The sequence below is a fragment of the Aegilops tauschii genome, chromosome 7 (assembly GCF_002575655.3).
Source record: "Aegilops tauschii subsp. strangulata cultivar AL8/78 chromosome 7, Aet v6.0, whole genome shotgun sequence".
NCBI lineage: Eukaryota > Viridiplantae > Streptophyta > Magnoliopsida > Poales > Poaceae > Aegilops > Aegilops tauschii.
In genome coordinates, this window is record NC_053041.3 from 363,114,494 (window position 1) to 363,132,968 (window position 18,475).

Here is an 18,475-nt window from a genome sequence, read left to right on the forward strand (position 1 = left end):
CAGGGTGCCGGAACGGGTCTAGATTGGTTTTTGGTGGCTACAAAGGTTTGCGGCGGCGGAACTCCCGATCTAGGTTATGTTCTAGGGGTTTCTGTATATATAAGAGGTTTTGGCGTCGGGAACAAGTCAGGGGGTCTCCGAGGCGGCCATGAGGTAGGGGGCGCGCCCCCACCCTCGTGGGTGCCTCAGGACTCTTCTGATCCATCTCCGATGCTCCGTGGGCTTCTTCTGGTCCAAAAATAATCTCCGTCAATTTTCAGGTCAATTGGACTCCGTTTGGTTTTCCTTTTCTGCGAAACTCAAAAACAAGGAAAAAACAGAAACTGGCACTGAGCTCTAGGTTAATAGGTTAGTCCCAAAAATCATATAAAATAGCATATAAATGCATATAAAACATCCTAGAAGGATAATGTAATAGCATGAATACTTCATAAATTATAGATACGTTGGAGACGTATCAGTGTCGAGTAATAGTAGTAGATGCAAGCAAGAGTCGGTCTACTTGACACGGACGTGATGCCTATATGCATAATCATTGCCTTGGATATCGTCATAACTTTGCGCTTTTCTATCAATTGCTCGATAGTAATTTGTTCACCCACCGTATTATTTGCCTTCATGAGAGAAGCCTCTAGTGAATCCTATGGCCCCCGGGTCTATTTTCCATCATATTTGTTTTTGATCTACTATTTTACAATCTTTTATTTTCAGATCTATAAACCAAAAACCCAAAAATATTTTTATCTTTTATTTAGTTTTATCTATCTCTATCAGATCTCACCTTTGCAAGTGACCGTGAAGGGATTGACAACCCCTTTATCGTGTTTGGTGCAAGTGTTTGATTGTTTGTGTAGGTGCATCTATTGGGGACTTGGGCGTTTCTCCTACTGGATTGATACCTTGGTTCTTAACTGAGGGAAATACTTATATCTACTGTGCTGCATCACCCTTTCCTTTTCAAGGAAAAAACCAACGCAAGCTCAAGAAGTAGCACTACTGTGAGAGGAAGAAAGGGATAGTTATAAGAAAATAGCATCTATGTTGGTAACATGACATGATATTTTTAATTGAACCAAACCTCCAAGATCATGTCAACGATTAAAACTGGCATTAACCAAACCATCCATACACAATGACTAAGAAGCTAAAAGGACAACCCGCCATGCATCACAAAAAGTATACCCTGTTCTCACTCGGAATGAGTTTCATTTAAGCATTCAGATCAACGACGAACTATACCATCATATGAAAATACACGAGACAACAAAAGAAATAAAATGCTGGATCCATGTGTGTTTAGGAGCTAGGTGCAAGCAAACATTACAATACCTGCAAATAGAACCTTTTGGAGTAGCAGAATAATTTGAAACCACATTGATAAGGGGCAGCCATATAAAATCCAAATTACATCATGGTCAAGATATCAAAAGGAGGAGCTCACACGTGTTGTGACCTTGCCGAAGACCAGCCCTTCGGATTCCTACACAGCCTTGCAAGAAGGCCCCCACCCCCGGTTTTGTGGGTAAGATTTCTACTCTAGTGTCTTTGTTTGAGTAACATTTTCCTGCAAAATTCGGTCCAATGCCCAAATCCAGAAGTGAGGAACAGGGAACACAAACCAAGCTATGTCTCTCAATTAGATAGTTTTCAACAGAGCTCAACACAAACAATGGAATTTTTAGCCAGTCAGCACGACACAAATAACTCTAAAACTGTAGACAAGAGTCACCAACCAAACATTGTTCACATTTCAGAACGAACTTAGATGACTTCAGTTTGCTTGGAAGCCCCATCAAACCTTGTGAGTTGTGAGTATCTTGGCAATAAGTTACAAGTGAAACCTTGTGGTTATATACCTATTTAGATAAGCTTATGATCTGGAAATGGAGCGTGACGTCGTGCAGGTCCTCACTGAAACAAGTGACATGCGCCCCCCTTGAGAAGACAGATGGACTGAAGAGGTGATTTGGCTTGTCATCGGAGCCTGCGAAGCCACCACCAAATCTAAGAACCTTGTTGTGAGAAGACATGATGTCGGGGTGGATCTAGATGCACACATAACAATTGTTGAGGTAAATTAATTTGCGATTAAGGCCCCGCTTGGCTTCCAGGAGCGAGGGAAGCATGTGTGCGTGTGGGTGCCCGCGCCTGTACAGCAGCGGGGGGAGCAGCTCCCATGGCCACGGCGGCCACGGCCGGGAGCTCAGCTCCGACCAAAATGCGCCCGCGCCTGTACATGAGCGAGGGGAGCAACAACGAAAGGGGCAGAGAGAGATGAGATGGATGGAAAAGGGACGCGAATTCAACCTCTGCCGACGGAGAGGATGCGCGCCGGCGACCATCACGCGAGCCTCCTCCAGGCGATGGCGATGGCGCGCGAGCGGCAGCGTCCGCTTGCTCCTCCCGGCGACGCTTCGAGGCCCAGGGCGGGGGCGGTGAGCTCGACGGGACAGAAGCATCGCAACCGAAGGCAGGGACGAGGAGGGCCGGTGGTGGTGAGTGACGGGAGGATAGAAGGCATGGTGGCGGCGCTAGGGGGCGGGAGGACGGGTGGTGGCGACGACGTAGAAAAAAGCTAGGGTTAGGGGAACGAGGAGAGAATGGGGGAAGTGAGGAGACGAAGAGAGGATGATGCGGTCGGTGCCCTATCGGCACCCCTCTCCTAGGTTGACAAAAGTCAAAATTAACCTCGGCGGCCACCGGATTTTACTGGCGGTGGCACGACCCTCGCACTCATATGGACGAACACCGATCGTGCAGTGCTTTGCAGTCAGTGTCAGTAGCAGACCGCCCACCGCTCGGCCCACCAGTCAGCGAGCCAAAGAAAAAAATTGAAAGTAAAAACGAAACAACACTATTCATTGATTTTCACATCAAAGTCGATCCAACGACACAGATCAAGCCATCTGAAGATCCGACGGTCCGGATTCATTTGGACACTCAATCCGACAATCGAGAATGCTTGTGCCCTCAGAAGGCTCTATTTTTTTTTCGAAACAGAGACAAAAGCCTCATCGATTAATTAAGCAGAAGAGAATTACCCGGTTAATTAAAGGAAAACCATGCGAAAACCGAAGAAGGCTCTATTTTAGCTTAGCTCACAATATAACAATGGGATGGGATGGGATGACGAGGGCCCATTTTCTCACTTTGCACCCGGTCTCCATTTTCCCCGGTACTGCCCTGACCCGCACTCCGGTGAGAAACCGCAACAGCCACACGCGAACGTTTTGGGGGAAGTGGGGTCCGGTTGTAGATGCTCTCCCCTCCCCTCCCCTCCCCTCGTTTTAAAACCGCAGCCGCTCCTCCTCCCCACTTCCCCTCCTGCACCCACCCACTCCGCCGAGAAACAGCAACAGCCACAGCCACACGCCCACGCGCACACACCAGATCGTCGACAGCGATGGCAACGGCAGCGGCAGCGGGAACGAGGGAGGAGATGGTCTACATGGCGAAGCTGGCGGAGCAGGCCGAGCGGTACGAGGAGATGGTCGAGTTCATGGAGAAGGTCGTGGCGGCGGCGGGGACCGGCGAGCTCACCGTCGAGGAGAGGAACCTGCTCTCAGTCGCGTACAAGAACGTCATTGGGGCGCGTCGTGCTTCCTGGCGCATCGTGTCCTCCATCGAGCAGAAGGAGGAAGGGCGCGGAGCGGCGGGGCACGCCGCCGCGGCGCGCGGGTACCGCGCACTTGTCGAGGCCGAGCTCTCCAACATCTGCGCGGGGATCCTCCGTCTCCTCGACGAACGCTTAGTCCCCGCCGCCGTCGCCGTCGACGCCAAGGTATTCTACCTGAAGATGAAGGGAGACTACCATCGCTACCTCGCGGAGTTCAAGTCGGCCGCCGAGCGCAAGGATGCCGCTGACTCCACCCTCGGTGCCTACCAGGCCGCTCAGGTATCCCCCTATCTTTAACTAGCTTTTCTCCCTTCCTCTGATGAGCGGTTTGACTTTTTTTTTTTTGGGATCTTGGGTGGTTCCTTGCTCTAGGACATAGCCATGAAGGAGCTGCCACCGACTCACCCCATCAGACTGGGCCTCGCGCTCAACTTCTCCGTGTTCTACTATGAGATCCTCAACTCGCCTGATCGTGCGTGCTCGCTCGCCAAACAGGTACTTTGCTGTTACTTTCTCACCTTCTGAGCAAGTTTGGGCAGTTCTATAAATTGGCACAGATCAGTCGCAGAAGATGCTAGAGCACGATTTGTTTTTCCTCTTTTTTCCTCTTCTCCAATGCACTCAGCCTCTTTTTTCCTACTCCCTCCGACCCATAATGTAAGACATTGTAGAGTCAAAAATCGTCTTATATTATGGGACGGAGGGAATAGTTCTTTGCATCCGCATATACAATATTTTTCATTTTCATATGAAGTAGATTCTTGTGCAGCTTAGGGAGTGGACATATTCTAATTGTTTGCATCCGCATATATATTATTAAGTTTCATGTGAAATAGTTGTAGATTTTTGCGCTGCTTAGGTAGTAGAATGTTCTTCAGTTACAATCACTTTTGGCAATATTCAGCTGCTTTGCATATTTGGTCATTAGTTGTAGACATGCTCAGTTTTTTTTTTTGCGGGGAGATACTTGTATTACTCAAACAGTAGGGTTACAATCAGATTCACAAAGTTTTTTGACCTCATCAGGTCCTGAACCTAACCAAACAGCCGTGCGGCTCTAAACTCTACAATAACTTGCCATAGAATGGCTTAAATTGTTTTGAGTGCGACGTATATGAGTAATACTAGTATCCGTTCAAGTAGTTTCCTTTGGATCTCCCGGATCAAGAAAGTTAGAGGAAAGCCCTGTTTGATAGCAAAGTACTATAAAAACCAAAGTATCAAAAACTACAATAATTTAGCATGTAGGTACAAAATACCATTGTTTTAATATAACAAAGTTTTTTGAAGTATTCACGATACAGACTACTTGTTTGGCTACGTCACAAAACGCTGTAAAATTTCCTGGCTAGCCGTTAGCCATGCATGCATTCGAAGCTAGCTAGCCATCGTGGTACTAGAATATATGGATCGATTAGACTAATGATGATCGGCAGTGACGGCGGCGGAGTAATTAGCAGATGACCTTTGAGCAATCTGAGGTACTTAAAAACCTTCATACAAGACATTTGCAAGGAGAGGGCACATGAATCGAACATATAGATTTTGGCTCAAACATTCTTCTGTGTAGCATAAGCACCACACACAGCCGGTCTATGAAAATCAAACAAAACATTTACCACCTAGTAAATGTGATGAAAACATCCTTTGAATCATCATATAGACATCAAGGAAGAGAGAAAAATTCCAATGTCAGTTTTTTGCCAGCACTGATGAAAGAAGCAGAGTGTTCAAGTACTGCAGCCGCAGGTAATGAACAACTAACAGACCTCAGCTGAGACAATTTGTACTTGCACCCTGCCTATTGCCTAAGCTCCATCTGACCCTTCTTTTCGGCTGCTCAGTTTTTTAAAAAGAGGTATGGGGTTCTTTTTTATATACAGAGAAAATACTGTGGTTTGGCAAAAGCTGCAGTATTAAAATCACAGTTTTTTAGAGGCAGCCAAACAATCCTTTGTAAATAAAACTACAGTAATAAAAAACTGTAGTATTTTGAGAATACTTAGGAAATACTTTGTTATCAAACGGGGCCAAAGTCTCAAAAAGTGAAGGCCAACCCGCCCCTTCCTTTTTCTTTGCCGCTATTGCGAATCCGAGGTGCAGATCAGAATTTCGGAAGCTAGGAGGAATAGAAAAGCTAAGATTGCTCGGGGTTGGATAATCTGTCAACCCTGCCTCACGTTACCTCCTTCCAAGCCTGCGGCATTCTGGCTGGCATATCTCGGGATTGAGTTTCAGTTTCTTTGACCTACCAATTTTCTTGCTTCTCAACAAGTTGACGGTCTCAAGAGTCAAGTCAGCCCGATTCTACATTGATAAGCAGATTACTCCATTGTAGAGCTAAAGATACACCTTGAGAGATTGTTGACAGTTCTAACTCAAGGGCATTATCACATTTGATTAGGTTGCGGCATGCTGTAAATATGATCGCTCCACTTGAGTCTCTGAGCACCCTATGGGTTGCCGCTGAACCCTCCGTGGGCAGATACGGTCCATTTGTATTTAACTTAATCCAACCAACATCCGGAGGTTCCCATTTTGAGTTCTATGAGCGAAGCAGCAGGATGTGCCACAGCGAGCCCAGGTGCTTCGCATTCGTCCAGAACGCCCTTCCCTTTCACTAGATCATATTTGTTGAGTAACGTGATTGTATTAGGAAATATAGGTTAGGCTAGGAAATATTCTGGCTTGCCTTGTACTCCAAGTAGATCATGTACTCGTATATATATGCCCACGAGGCTCAAGCAATACATCAAACTATTCCACCAAATCCCTCTCTCCCTTCTAACATGGTATCAGCCTAATCACGATCCAAACCCAAGCCGCCGCCGCTTCCGCACCGGCGCGGCGCCCCCCCTTCCGCACCGGCGCGCCGCCCCCGGGGCGGTCGGCCTCCATGACCGCCGCTGGGGGCCGCGCCGCCCGTACCTAGGGTTTGTCCGCCGGCCGTGTTGGCCGGCTGCCCTAGAGAGTATTTTTCCCGAGCCCTTGCTCCGGGTTTTTTTCGCTCTCTTGCCGGTCGTTTTGATAGGTGGTTTTCTTTTTCGTTTTCCGATCTAATCTTGATCGGTTTGCGTCGTCCGTCGCCGCCGTCGACCCCCGTGCGCCTCTACTCTGACCCGACGCGACCAGCCGGCCTCTCCTCTGACCCGGCGGCCACGCGCGCCGAGGAGGTTTGTCCGGGCCAGCCGCCGTCCGCGCGTCGCTCCGCCCGTCGCCATGCGCCGGCCGTCACCGCCCTGCTCTGACCGGGACACCTGCATCGCCCCAACCCGGTGGCCTCACGCCATGCGACGGCCAATCATAGCCATCGCTTGCGCACCGGCCCGCCCATCGATCCACGTCACCCTCCTTCATCGTGTCTGCACGGCGGCCCGGCGGTCTACCTTACCGGCCTCGTCCTCGACTGCGTCGGGCTGACTGCATCAGACTCGTCGACTACCTCAGCTTGGGCCCCGCTGCTACGTTGGTCGCTCGGCCTTGTTGCCCGGGCGGCGGCGCTGCTTTGGCAACCCAGGTGCCGGTGCTGACAAGCTAGTCCGCACGACGTCCCACGCCGTCCGTCGGCGCCGGCCTCATCCCGGACTCCGCCGCCACCACTCCACCGAGCGGCGTCCCTGACCTCACGCGCGATTGGCTTGATCACCCGCTCGCTGCCGCGATCCGCCTCTACGCCGCGCGACCAACCTGGCCCGTTGGTGACGCGCGCCTCCGCAGGTCTCGTGAAGATCGTCCTGAGTACCGCGCGCCTCTCCGCCGATCGAGCATCGGGCCGCCGCTGCGCTGCCGCCCCGTGGTTCTCCTCGCGGCTGCATCGACTCGTGCGTCGCCGCTGCGTCGCCCCTTCTGGCCGTAGTGCCGCGATACGCGGTCCCCGCCGCGGGCCGCCGCCCCGAGGCCGTCCCCGCGGCTGCACCGACTCGCGAACCGCCGTTGCGTCGCCTCTTCGGGCCGCAGCGTCGCGGCCCGCGGTCCCTGCTGCCGCCCCGAGGTCTTCCCGCCGTCGCCCTGACCCGCCTGCCACCGTTGCGTCGCCCCTTCGGGCCGTAGCGCCGCGGCCCGCGGTCCACTCCGCCGTCACCGCGCGTCGACCTCCCGTGGTATGCGCCGCGCCGTCTCCCTTGGCGCGGGAACGCCACCGTCCGCGCCGGTCTTCGTCACGCTGTCAGGGTTCTTTGCCTACTTTGAGCACCGCCGCCGCACTCCTAACCTAGCCGCCACCGCCGCCGTCAGGACGCCGCCGCCGCCGCCGCCCTTCTTTGGCCGCCGCCACCGCTACCTTCGTAGCCGTCGCCGCCGCCCGTCCACCCCCTTCGTCTTCATCCAAGCACCAGCCTGTCGCCAGCGTCGCCGTCATCTACCCCGACCACTTCTGCTACTCCGACCACCGTTGGTGACATCGGCCCCGCGCCGATGGACGCCGCAATCGTCGTCGAGTTCTTCTCTGCTGGCCCTTTCGACTTCTCCGACATGGCGTACAACTTGTGCAGGTCCCTCGTCTACGCATGCCCGGTGCTGGTAACACCGATGCGTGCCTTCATCCACGACGTGTCCCCGGGCCTGGCAAGCTTGGTCGGCGCTTCGTCAACTTCGTCTTCGTCTGTCTACGCATGCCTGGTGCTAGCAACACCGGTGCGTGCCTTCGTCCACGATGTGTTCCCGGGCTTGGCAAACCCGCCGCGACGCGTCGTCAACAACATTTTCTTCCCGGCGCACCCCTACTTCGACACCACTGCGCCCATGCTAACTCAGCGCCCCCTTGCGCCCGCGGCTCCACGACGACTTCCTCGACACCGGCCACCCTGACTCGACATCGACCACGGCATTCTTCGCATGGCTACCTCGACCACGGCTCCACCACCCACGCTCTTGGCTACATCGACAAACGGCACAAAGGGCTACCGCCTGCTTGAGCAATCTCGTTGGTTTCCACTCCAGCCACGACTCCGCGATGCGTCGACCGTTACGACTGTGGGGGGGGGGGTGTCTGTCGGCTTGCCTTCGGATTCTTCTCCAGTCTCACCGTCTGCGTCGCTACCGTTGTGACTGCGGGGGGATGTTGAGTAATGTGATTGTATTAGGAAACATAGGTTAGACTAGGAAATATTCTGGCTTGCCTTGTACTCCAAGTAGATCATGTACTCGTATATATATGCCCACGAGGCTCAAGCAATACATCAAACTATTCCACCAAATCCCCCTCTCCCTTCTAACAATATTCATGGTTTTGAGAGATGTTGAGGATCAAGGAAACAAAGCTGCAAAGAAACCTTCTGGATACATCAACAAGTGGTACAACCTTCCCATGCGTCTCATTTTGTACATACCCATATTCTCCAAAACAACATTAGAACCTTGAGTCTCATGGTTTTTGTCAAGTCACATAGCAGGTGGAAAATCCATTCAGGTCCTGTATTCGACTAGCGTGATACATCCGGTAAAGACCAGGAGGTCGACATGTCCTTCCACAGGGCTCTACCCAAAGTACAGCGGCACATGGCATGAAAGGAGTCCTCACGATCAACTGAACATAATGGACAACCATCATTAACTTCCAAGTTCCTAGAGAGCTTAATGTCCCAAGTTGGCAGCAAATTTGAAGAAAGTTTCCAGGCAAAAACTTTGACCTTTGGTGGTGCTAATCTTGCCCAGACCCGCTTCCACATAGACCTGTCGCCGCTGGGCGAGGAGCTTAAAGAACTCTGAGCAGCGTGACTTTTCTCTTCCAACGCCATCCGATGTGCACTCCGGACCATAAAGTTGTCAGATTTTTCGCCTACCCAAGCAATGAAACTTCAGCGTGTCGGGAGCAAGTTTTTATTTTCAAAATCTCCTCAGTGTCAAGCGGGCGAACAATATTTGTGTCCCAAGCACCATTGATGTCCATTAGCTCGAAAACCCAATGAAGTCTGCATCTTCCTTTTGGTGAAATCACTTTATGAATACTTTCATGGAATCCATCTGTCCCACCAAATTCTAACTTGTGTGCCATTTCCAATGCGCGAAACCAAGCCCTTATTCAATAATTGAAGCCCATGAGCTATGCCTTACCATGAAGACCCAATGAAGTCTGCATCTTCCTTTTGGTGAAATCACTTTATGAATACTTTCATGGAATCCATCTGTCCCACCAAATTCTAACTTGTGTGCCATTTCCAATGCGCGAAACCAAGCCCTTATTCAATAATTGAAGCCCATGAGCTATGCCTTGCCATGAAGATGAATGGTTCCCTGAGAGTACGGTGTCCTCTAATCTGCCATGGGGAAATGCAAGTAGCCGCCATGTCTGTCCGGGAATGCAAGTAGCCGCCATGTCTGTCTAGCAACGAAGTAGCGAGGATAGTTCGGTTAGACTTTGCGGATGCTGGAGTGAGTTTTTGACTAACGGGAGGAGTCCGTAAAGAGAGATCGTAGTATCACCAAAGAACTAGCCATGGACAGGGGTGTGTGGAAGCTTGCTATCCATGTGCCAGAACCATGAATTGGTTGCGAGATCTTATGGGTTTCAGCTCAGCCTACCCCAACTTGTTTGGGCCTAAAGGCTTTGTTGTTGTCGTTGTCTCAGAAAGAGCCTTTCTTTTTCCCTTCTCAGAGCCCCACCAATAGTTCCTAACCATCTGGTTTACATCATCACATAGGCCTAGCAGGAGCTTAAAGACACTCATGATGAATGCACATATGGGCTGCGCTATGGATTTTATAAAAACCTCCTTACCACCTTGTGACAGGCAGCCCCATAATAGTATCTCCTGGTCAACTTTTCTTTAAAGTTTTGAAACTTGCCTCTCACCATACGTCCATCAGTAGTGGGTAAGCCAAGTCCATCAGTAGTGGGTAAGCCAAGGTACCGTTCTTCAAAACCAATTATCTCTATCCCTAGGGTATCATGGATATCAATCTATTGAACCAATGGGCAGGCGGAGCCAAACGTAATTGAGCACTTAATGTTATTCATTAGCTTACTTGTGGCCAAAGCATACTTGTTCAAAATATTTTTAACTGGGACTGCTTGCTCATGTTTAGCCTCAAAGAATAGTAAGGTGCCGTCTGCAAATAATAGGTGCGATATGCCTGACGCTCATCGACACACCTTGACCGGGGTTACATTTGATATTCCTTCCTCAACTAGTGAAGAAAGACCATCAAGAGAAACAAATAGGGGACACGTTCTTTAGTGACAGTTTACTAGTTGTAGTTGTGACCCATGGCATGCCGGCTCAAATTGCCTCATGCGTCAAAAGGTGACTATTAGCATTATTTTCCCTCGGTGGCCCCTTTTGAAACTTAAAACACTTCAGTCAGGCCATTCGTTTTGGCGTTTTTAGGAGGATGTCACGTCATATGCGATTGGCGCATCTAGTGGATGTCATCTTTTTTGTTTGACGGAGTAGAGAGTTGGCACTACAATATGGTATAATAAACTACCCTGTCCACTTATTTCACAACCATATATTAGCTTAGATTGTAAGGTGTTTGATACGGGGCAAACCCTATGGTGGCCCAATCTTCACGAATTGGAGGTGGATTTAAGGAAGAACACAAAGATCACAGAGGGAATCAAGAGGAAACAAATCAACTCTCATAGATGCAATAAAAGATATACAGAGATAGATCCTTGACCCAAATCATCCACAAGAGAGAGATGGAACAAGATAGGGTTCTTCCCCACGTCCTACGACAAGGAGGGCTTGAATTCCACATGGAAAAAATTCTCCATGGATGGAGGTCTAATGCTCAATGGGCCTACACCCTTAGGTGGCCTTGAACTCCTTGGAGTCTTCACCCTTAGGTGGCCTTGTACTCTAATGGAGTCTTCTCCCTCGAGAGGAATCCCGTAAGGGGAGATACATGAGCTAAGCTCTATGATTTCAGTTCTATCTTAGCTAACCCTAAAATGGAGGAGTGCGAGGGGTATATATAGGTCCAAGGCATGGACAAGTAAGTGAGGGGCAAAAAGGGGAGATACAAGGGCCATGCACAAACTCTGCTCGCATGCAGCACTACCGGACTGTCTGGTGAGGGGGTCGGACAGTCCGATGGCAACAAAAGGTTTCAGCCTTCGCGCAGACGGTTACCTGATTATCTGGTTGTTTGGCTTGCACTCCTTCTTCCATTGCCCCATCTTCCCTTGCTACTTCCAGGGTTCCCTCACGGGTAGGGGTACTCTTGTGCTTGCACTCCTCGTCTCGTGTGATGCTCCGCTCAAACCTATGCATGCACGAGGGAGGAGGGTCAAGTAGTGTACCATCCATGAGATTGTCAAGTAAACACACATATAGGAGACTCGTGTGATGCTCCGCTCAAACCTATGCATGCACAAGGGAGGAGGGTCAAGTAGTGTATCATCCATGAGATTGTCAAGTAAACACGCATATAGGAGAAGATTCACCTTTACATGTATGAATTAGATGTTGCGTGTGTCTCTTGACGATGGGACACTTGACATGGTGATGTCCATGGGATGCTCTGCATCACCCCCACATCACCCCCTTGGAAGATCCGTCATCGGATCAAGGTCATCATCACCATGGGAAAGACATCGCATCGTCGTGTGGTATTGGACACTCACCATGTACTTGAGACCTACACATGCACCAAAAATCGAAGAATTTGTGTGCATGGTACACAAATGCATCATCCATCGTGATGCATCTCTTCTCTTGCACACCACCGTTAGCACAAAATATGGACAACGATAAATGGTGTATGCATGGTATAGGTCATAGCAAGTAGCAACAATCATAAGTGAGAACGCTAGATACCGACCCCTTTCCCCTCGCCGCTCGTCACTCCCGTGGGCGGCGGCTGGGCGAAACCCTAGCTCCAGCCACCTCCTCCCCTCCCTACGTCGTCGGAGGGTGCTAGCCTTGTCGATGAGTTCGATGGTGGCCCTTGTCTTTGCACCTTCTTGATGCAGAGGTACTTGACTTATTGTGCTTGTTGGCTGAGTCGCCATGGCCACCAACATCATTATTGCTTGTGTGGCACTCTCCGCTAGAGTGGTGGCGATGAAGTTTTTGAGGCTTCGCCGCGTGTCCATCGATGTTTGCTCCACTCTCCCTATACATCATGGCACTAGGGCAAATAGTAAAGTGGCTAAAGGAATGGACAATATCAAGCTACCTTCTCCACTCTGCATTCTCTACTCCTTGGATGAAAAGGATCAAAGATTGTCCAATGTGAACCAATAGAACAAAATTGTGTTGATACGTGCTCCAATGCACACCTACCAGCTCCCTACAAGGCCTCGGTAAGGTTAGCGGACCAAATGAATGATTGGGCAAGATCCAAACGAACTCAAAGTATGCAAGTTGATCTCAAATGTAGAGGAAGGAAACAATAGGAACACACACACACACAAAGATAATGGGGCTTGTGCAACCAAAGGAATGAGAATACAAGATTTGGCCTAATGAAGACTAATCTCGTGTTGCACAAACACAAGGAGAGACGTTAGCTTGATTGCACGTAAAGGGCAAATGATTTGTCACTTGGCACCATTTTATTGGTTCACATATTTGACGACAATATGATGTATACTTGCACATGTATCTCTTAGCTCTTTCTCTTTTGCTTATAAGCTTTTGATGTTTCTTCTTTTTCCCTTTTTTGGACCTTTTTCTCCCTTTGCGTTTCGCTTGTGCCAAATCAAAGATACAAGACTATCGGTGACGAGATTTAACTAACATGTGCACAAGATACCAAAGTGATGTGCAAAGTAGATATGAAATCTCACTAAGGGATGCTTAAGATAGCAATCTATATGATGATGTCACTATGGCGATCAAGTGTATGTCTCAATAGGACAAGGTATTCACAAAGAATGGTAGGGCTCACACGGGTAATGTCAAGGCAAGGCAAAGTGTTTGACAGAATGGAGATACCTTCGTCAACACAACAACTTCATTGAAATCGAAGGGGACCGGCCTTGCTTCTGGTTGTGGGTTCAAAGGATGAAGTTGTACCTTCGTTGAAGTTGATGGGACCGACCTTGCTTCCAGTTGTGGTTTTGAAGGTTGAAGTTGTTGTCGTCGATGATGAAGTTCTTGGCGACGATCTTGGTGGTTGTCGATGTAGACGGTACCCAATGGTCACTCGAATGTAACTTGGGTGATGAAACAATGACTCGAGTGATGGTTGGTGGAGGTGTTACGGTTTTGATGTAGTTCCTCCAAATTTGTCTTAGCCAAATTATGTGGAAACCTAGGTGATGGCCTTGGAAACACTGATAACTTCAAAATGAGCCAAAAAAGTCAAATTGGAGTTCCGATGTGGAAGTTATGGCAACAACAGTAAAACAGTCCGGTCCTTGACCTATTCTTTTATGCGACCGGACAATGTGGTCTGACCAGACTGTGGTTCTAATCTACCAGACAATCTGGTGGTACCTTAGAAGGCATAATTTTGACTTTCGAAGGTGGGAAATTGTGATTTCATGGTAAAAAAATGAAGGGGGAAAAGAACAAAAATGCGGCCAGGGAACGCAAAGGAAGGCAGATCAACTAATTTTGCATGAGATCCAAATCTCAAGAAATCCAACAAATCACAATTTTTTTTGGGTATGGCTCTTTTGTTTGGATTTTCGAAATTGGACAAGAACAAAACAAAATAAGAGGGGTGAGGGCTCCAAATCGTAGAAACATTGCTCATACCAAACGATACGAGGCAAACCCTATGGTGGCCTGATCTTAACGAATTGGAGGTGGATTTGAGGAAAAACACGAAGAACATGGAGGGGATCAAGAGGAAACACAAGGGAAAAACTCAAATCAACACACATAGATGCAGTAAAAGATACACACAGCTATATTCTTGATCCAAATCATACACAAGAGAGATGGAACAAGATAGAGTTCTTCCCCATGTCCTAAGACAAGGAGGGCTTGAATTCCACATGGGGAATCTTCTCCATGGATAGAGGCTTTGTGCTCAAAGAGCCTACACCCTTAGGTGGCCTTGAACTCCTTGGAGTCTTGACCCTTCCTCCCTCGAGAGGAATCCCACAAGGGGAGATACATGAGCTAAGCTCTATGATTCGAGTTCTATCTTAGCTAACCCTAGAATGGAGGAGGGGAAGAGGTATATATGGGTCCAAGGCATGAAGAGGTAAGTTGGGCAAAAAGGAAAAGATACAGGGGCCATGCCCAAACTCTGCTCGCAGGCAACAGAAGATTTCGGCCTTCGCGTAGACGCCGGCTGAACTGTCCGGTCGTTATGTCAACTGTCCGGTAGTGCAAAATTTCACCCATTCTTCTGTTGCTCCGTCGCCGCTTCCACGCTTCACTCATGGGCAGGAGTACTCTTGTGCTTGCACTCTTCGTCATGTGTGGTGCTTGGCTCAAACCTATGCATGCACGAAGGCAGAGTCAAGTAGTATTGAATGGTTCACTCAGGATGGCAATCTGAGCCAGCACATCCGGGATGGCAATTTTCACCTTATCCGTTGATTTACGATTCCCTTCTGTCAGCATGGCAATTTCACCATTTTCTTTTTTGTAGACTGACAATTCTTCATGCTTCGATCATGGCAAATACCTGAAAACGCACTGCAACTACTCTGCTGCGGCATGGCATTTTTTGGACAATCTTTTTGTACAACACGGCATTTTTTACTCTAGAACATGGCAAATATTTACACAACAACATGACAAATTTATGTGTTTTCGCATGAATTCTGTAGCATTCGTTTGGAGTGTTTTTCTTAGCGAACAAAAATTTGTTCTTACCTACCTGGCTGTAGGAAGGATAGTTCGCTCGGTTGGCCTACATGAGGGAATGTCAGTGTTATTCACGTCCTTAAAAACAAATATACGAAAATCCAAAAGTTAAAGGAAAAATGCAAAAAAGGTGACTACCACGCAAGCTAGTTCACTTTTTATACTATAAGTAGTCTAAATTTCTTTCCTTTCTTTAATATTTCTTTATTTTATATTGGATTGTCTTTAAAGAGTTGATGTGTGCACACAAAAAAAAAACTAGTAAAGGGGTTGAAGGAGAAGATCGTAGGTAAAAAAGCAAAACAATGATGTGCTTTTATTTCATGACATATGAGATATTGTTTACTTTTTATAATATAGGGTACAATGTAAGAGAAGAGAAAATGAAAACGAAGTGGAGAGAAGAGAAAAGGAAAACTGTAAGAGAAGAGTACTTCTATTGCATGAGATATAGTTTACATTTTATACTATACGTAGTCTGCAAGAGAGAAAAGAAAATGCAGTGGGGAGAAGAGGAAAAAGAAAAACTCTTAAGAGAAGAGAAAACAAAAACGTGGAGACAAGAGAAAAGGAAAAACTGTAAGAGAAGAGAAACAGAAAAAGGTAGTGTTGGGGATTCAAACCAGTCGTGCCACTATATATTAAGTTACTAACCCAACCCACTACTGAGGTACCAACTGCTCTTGTTACCGCCGTGCTATTCTTCTGCATACACCCCAGTGAGTTGACGACATCTGCAAGCGCGAGTTGACGGCATCTGCAATCGGTATGGCGTGGCTTTAAAAACGTCAATGCGGATGGCGTCACATCCTCTTAAAAGGCGAGGGACCACCAAAGTACTGTTTCAAAAGGTGCCATTTTGGGGAAAACGATATCCACATGCTTGATTGCTGTCATGACATGAACTGCTTGATTCAGATAAATAAGTAGTGCAGTAGCATAATGCTCATCTGTCTGGACTGGCCACTTGTTAAGCCTGGAGACAATAAATCTGTAGTTTTTTTCATGCATCTTATTCTCTCAAGTCAACTCCACAAGGCACATTTTACTAAGGTGATGAATCTAATGATGCACGCATTTTTCTTCCAAGTCTGTTATGTCATAAATTGATACCCTTCAGGTTCGGTTTGCTTAGTCCTGTAAAAGCTTTTCTGCAAATTTTTAACACATGTTTTCTTTTTGACATGTGATCACACTCTCTTATACTTGTAGGCCTTCGATGAAGCCATCGCTGAGCTGGATTCCCTCGGAGAAGATTCCTACAAGGACAGCACCCTGATAATGCAACTTCTCCGTGACAATCTCACCTTGTGGACCTCTGATATGCAGGTAGTGTACTGACTAGTAACAAGGAAAAATGTTTACATAGCAGTAGACATTTTTTTAAAATAATGCTCAATAATTTATGTTAGCAGGATGACGCTGGCGATGAAATGAGGGATTCAAGCAAGCCTGAGGATGAGCAGTAGTGAAGGGTCCTAGCTACTGCCCTCTTTCTCTCTTAACCTTCGGGTAGTTATGATGCTTGTACAAGGACCATTTTCGTGTGTCCTTTGTTGCTTGGTCTTTTACCTACCCTTTCTTTCGTTATATTGTTATACATCGCCGTCCTCGTGCATTATTTTACTTTACAACTTGAATACTGCTCGTGTATGCACGGCTTCCTTCAGATTTGAACCAGAGGGTTGTCAACTCTTGCTTCCTATAATCAAACAGCTATGCATGTTCGGTGTTTAACAAAATTTCTTTCGGGCTAGGTTGTAGTTTGAATTGGCTGTGCAAATTAAATCATCATAAAAAAAAGAGGCCACCCAGGACTAGCCCATGGCGGCATTTAAAAAGAAAATTATACTAGGAAATTTGCCTGTGTGTTGCAATGGAAACGTTTTTTAAAGGATGAAAGACCCTGGCCTCTGCATCAGAACAATGCATGCGGCTATTTTATTAAAAGTCTAGTAAACCAAGTTTCATAGCAGTGCAACTTGCAGAAGAAGCACAAAAAGCAAAATAAATAAATAAAGCCACAATTGGCGGTGAACAGGGTAAGACGACAAAACATCTATCCTATTAGTGGACAGTTATTCAAACCGGTTGTAGATAGTCCGTGCTACCGTCTTTCATTGGTTGCATCCTGTAACCAAAAAGCTCATTGGAGCCCGTATGAGTGAGTAACGACCACGTACGGATCCAAGCGGACGCTTTATAGATAACTTGCAAGAAATTCAAAAGATTATGTCTGTTCAATATCATATCATTCATGCAATTTCATATAGCCCAAAGAAGTGCGCATATTCCTATTCGAATACGTCCCGTAGTACCTGGTTCTACTCCAGTAAGCCATGTCCCAAATAACATGTCGATGCTAACTGGAGGGCTTATGTTGAAAGACTATGAATCGCACGCCAAAGAAGCTTAGCGAGAGGGCAATCGATGAAAAGATGTTGTATCGTTTCATCATTATCATAGAAACAACAACATGAACTGCCTACCCAACTGCGCTTAAGCAGATTGTCTTTGGTAAGTATCACTTGCTTGTGAAGGAACCACATGAATATCTTGATTCTCAACGGAACTTTAATTTTCCAAATATGAATTGATCTCGGGATTGGGCCAGAATCAATCAGATCCAAGAACATAGATTTCACCGTGAAAACCCCGATCCTAGTTAATTTCCAGTGAAACAAGTCAGGATGATCAGAAAGTTGAACATCCATCAATCTTCGCACAAGATGCAACCAGGAGTTCCACCGCTCCCCCACTAGGGATCTCCTGAATTGGATGTTCAAGGGGGATGATTGTAATACTGAAGTAATGTAAACTTCCTTACGTTGAACAATATTATACTGAGTGCTATATTGCAAGGCCAAAGGCGTCTCCCCTAACCAGGTATCTTCCCAAAATCTGGTTGTAGTACCATTTCCAACCAAAAATTTCGCTCTTCGAGAAAAGGCATCCTTTGTTCGTATTAGCCCCTTCCAGAATGACGAGTCGTTAGGTCTCATGGTAACCAGGGCCAGAGACTTTGATAGTAGATATTTGTTACGTAGGATTTGTGCCCACATACCGTCGGTCTCAACCGATAACCTAAATAGCCATTTACTTAATAAGCACTTGTTTTTGATCTCCAAGTTCTCAATCCCAA

At 47.5% G+C, this 18,475-nt stretch overlaps 1 protein-coding gene across 2 annotated transcripts; it reads left to right on the plus strand.

Annotated features, from left to right (window-relative positions):
- The first annotated feature begins 3,300 nt into the window (after window positions 1–3,300).
- LOC109781144 (14-3-3-like protein GF14-A) lies at window positions 3,301–17,075 on the plus strand. 2 transcript variants are annotated; one of them, XM_020339749.4, is made up of 4 exons: window positions 3,301–3,895; window positions 3,989–4,111; window positions 16,546–16,662; window positions 16,746–17,075. In XM_020339749.4, exons 1-4 carry the CDS (start codon window positions 3,404–3,406, stop codon window positions 16,800–16,802), a joined length of 789 nt encoding a protein of 262 aa, XP_020195338.1. In that variant the 5' UTR covers window positions 3,301–3,403; the 3' UTR covers window positions 16,803–17,075. The 2 variants fall into 2 exon arrangements, with proteins under 2 accessions (XP_020195338.1, XP_020195339.1); XM_020339750.4 differs by having other exon boundaries at window positions 16,749–17,075.
- Window positions 17,076–18,475: the final 1,400 nt, after the last annotated feature.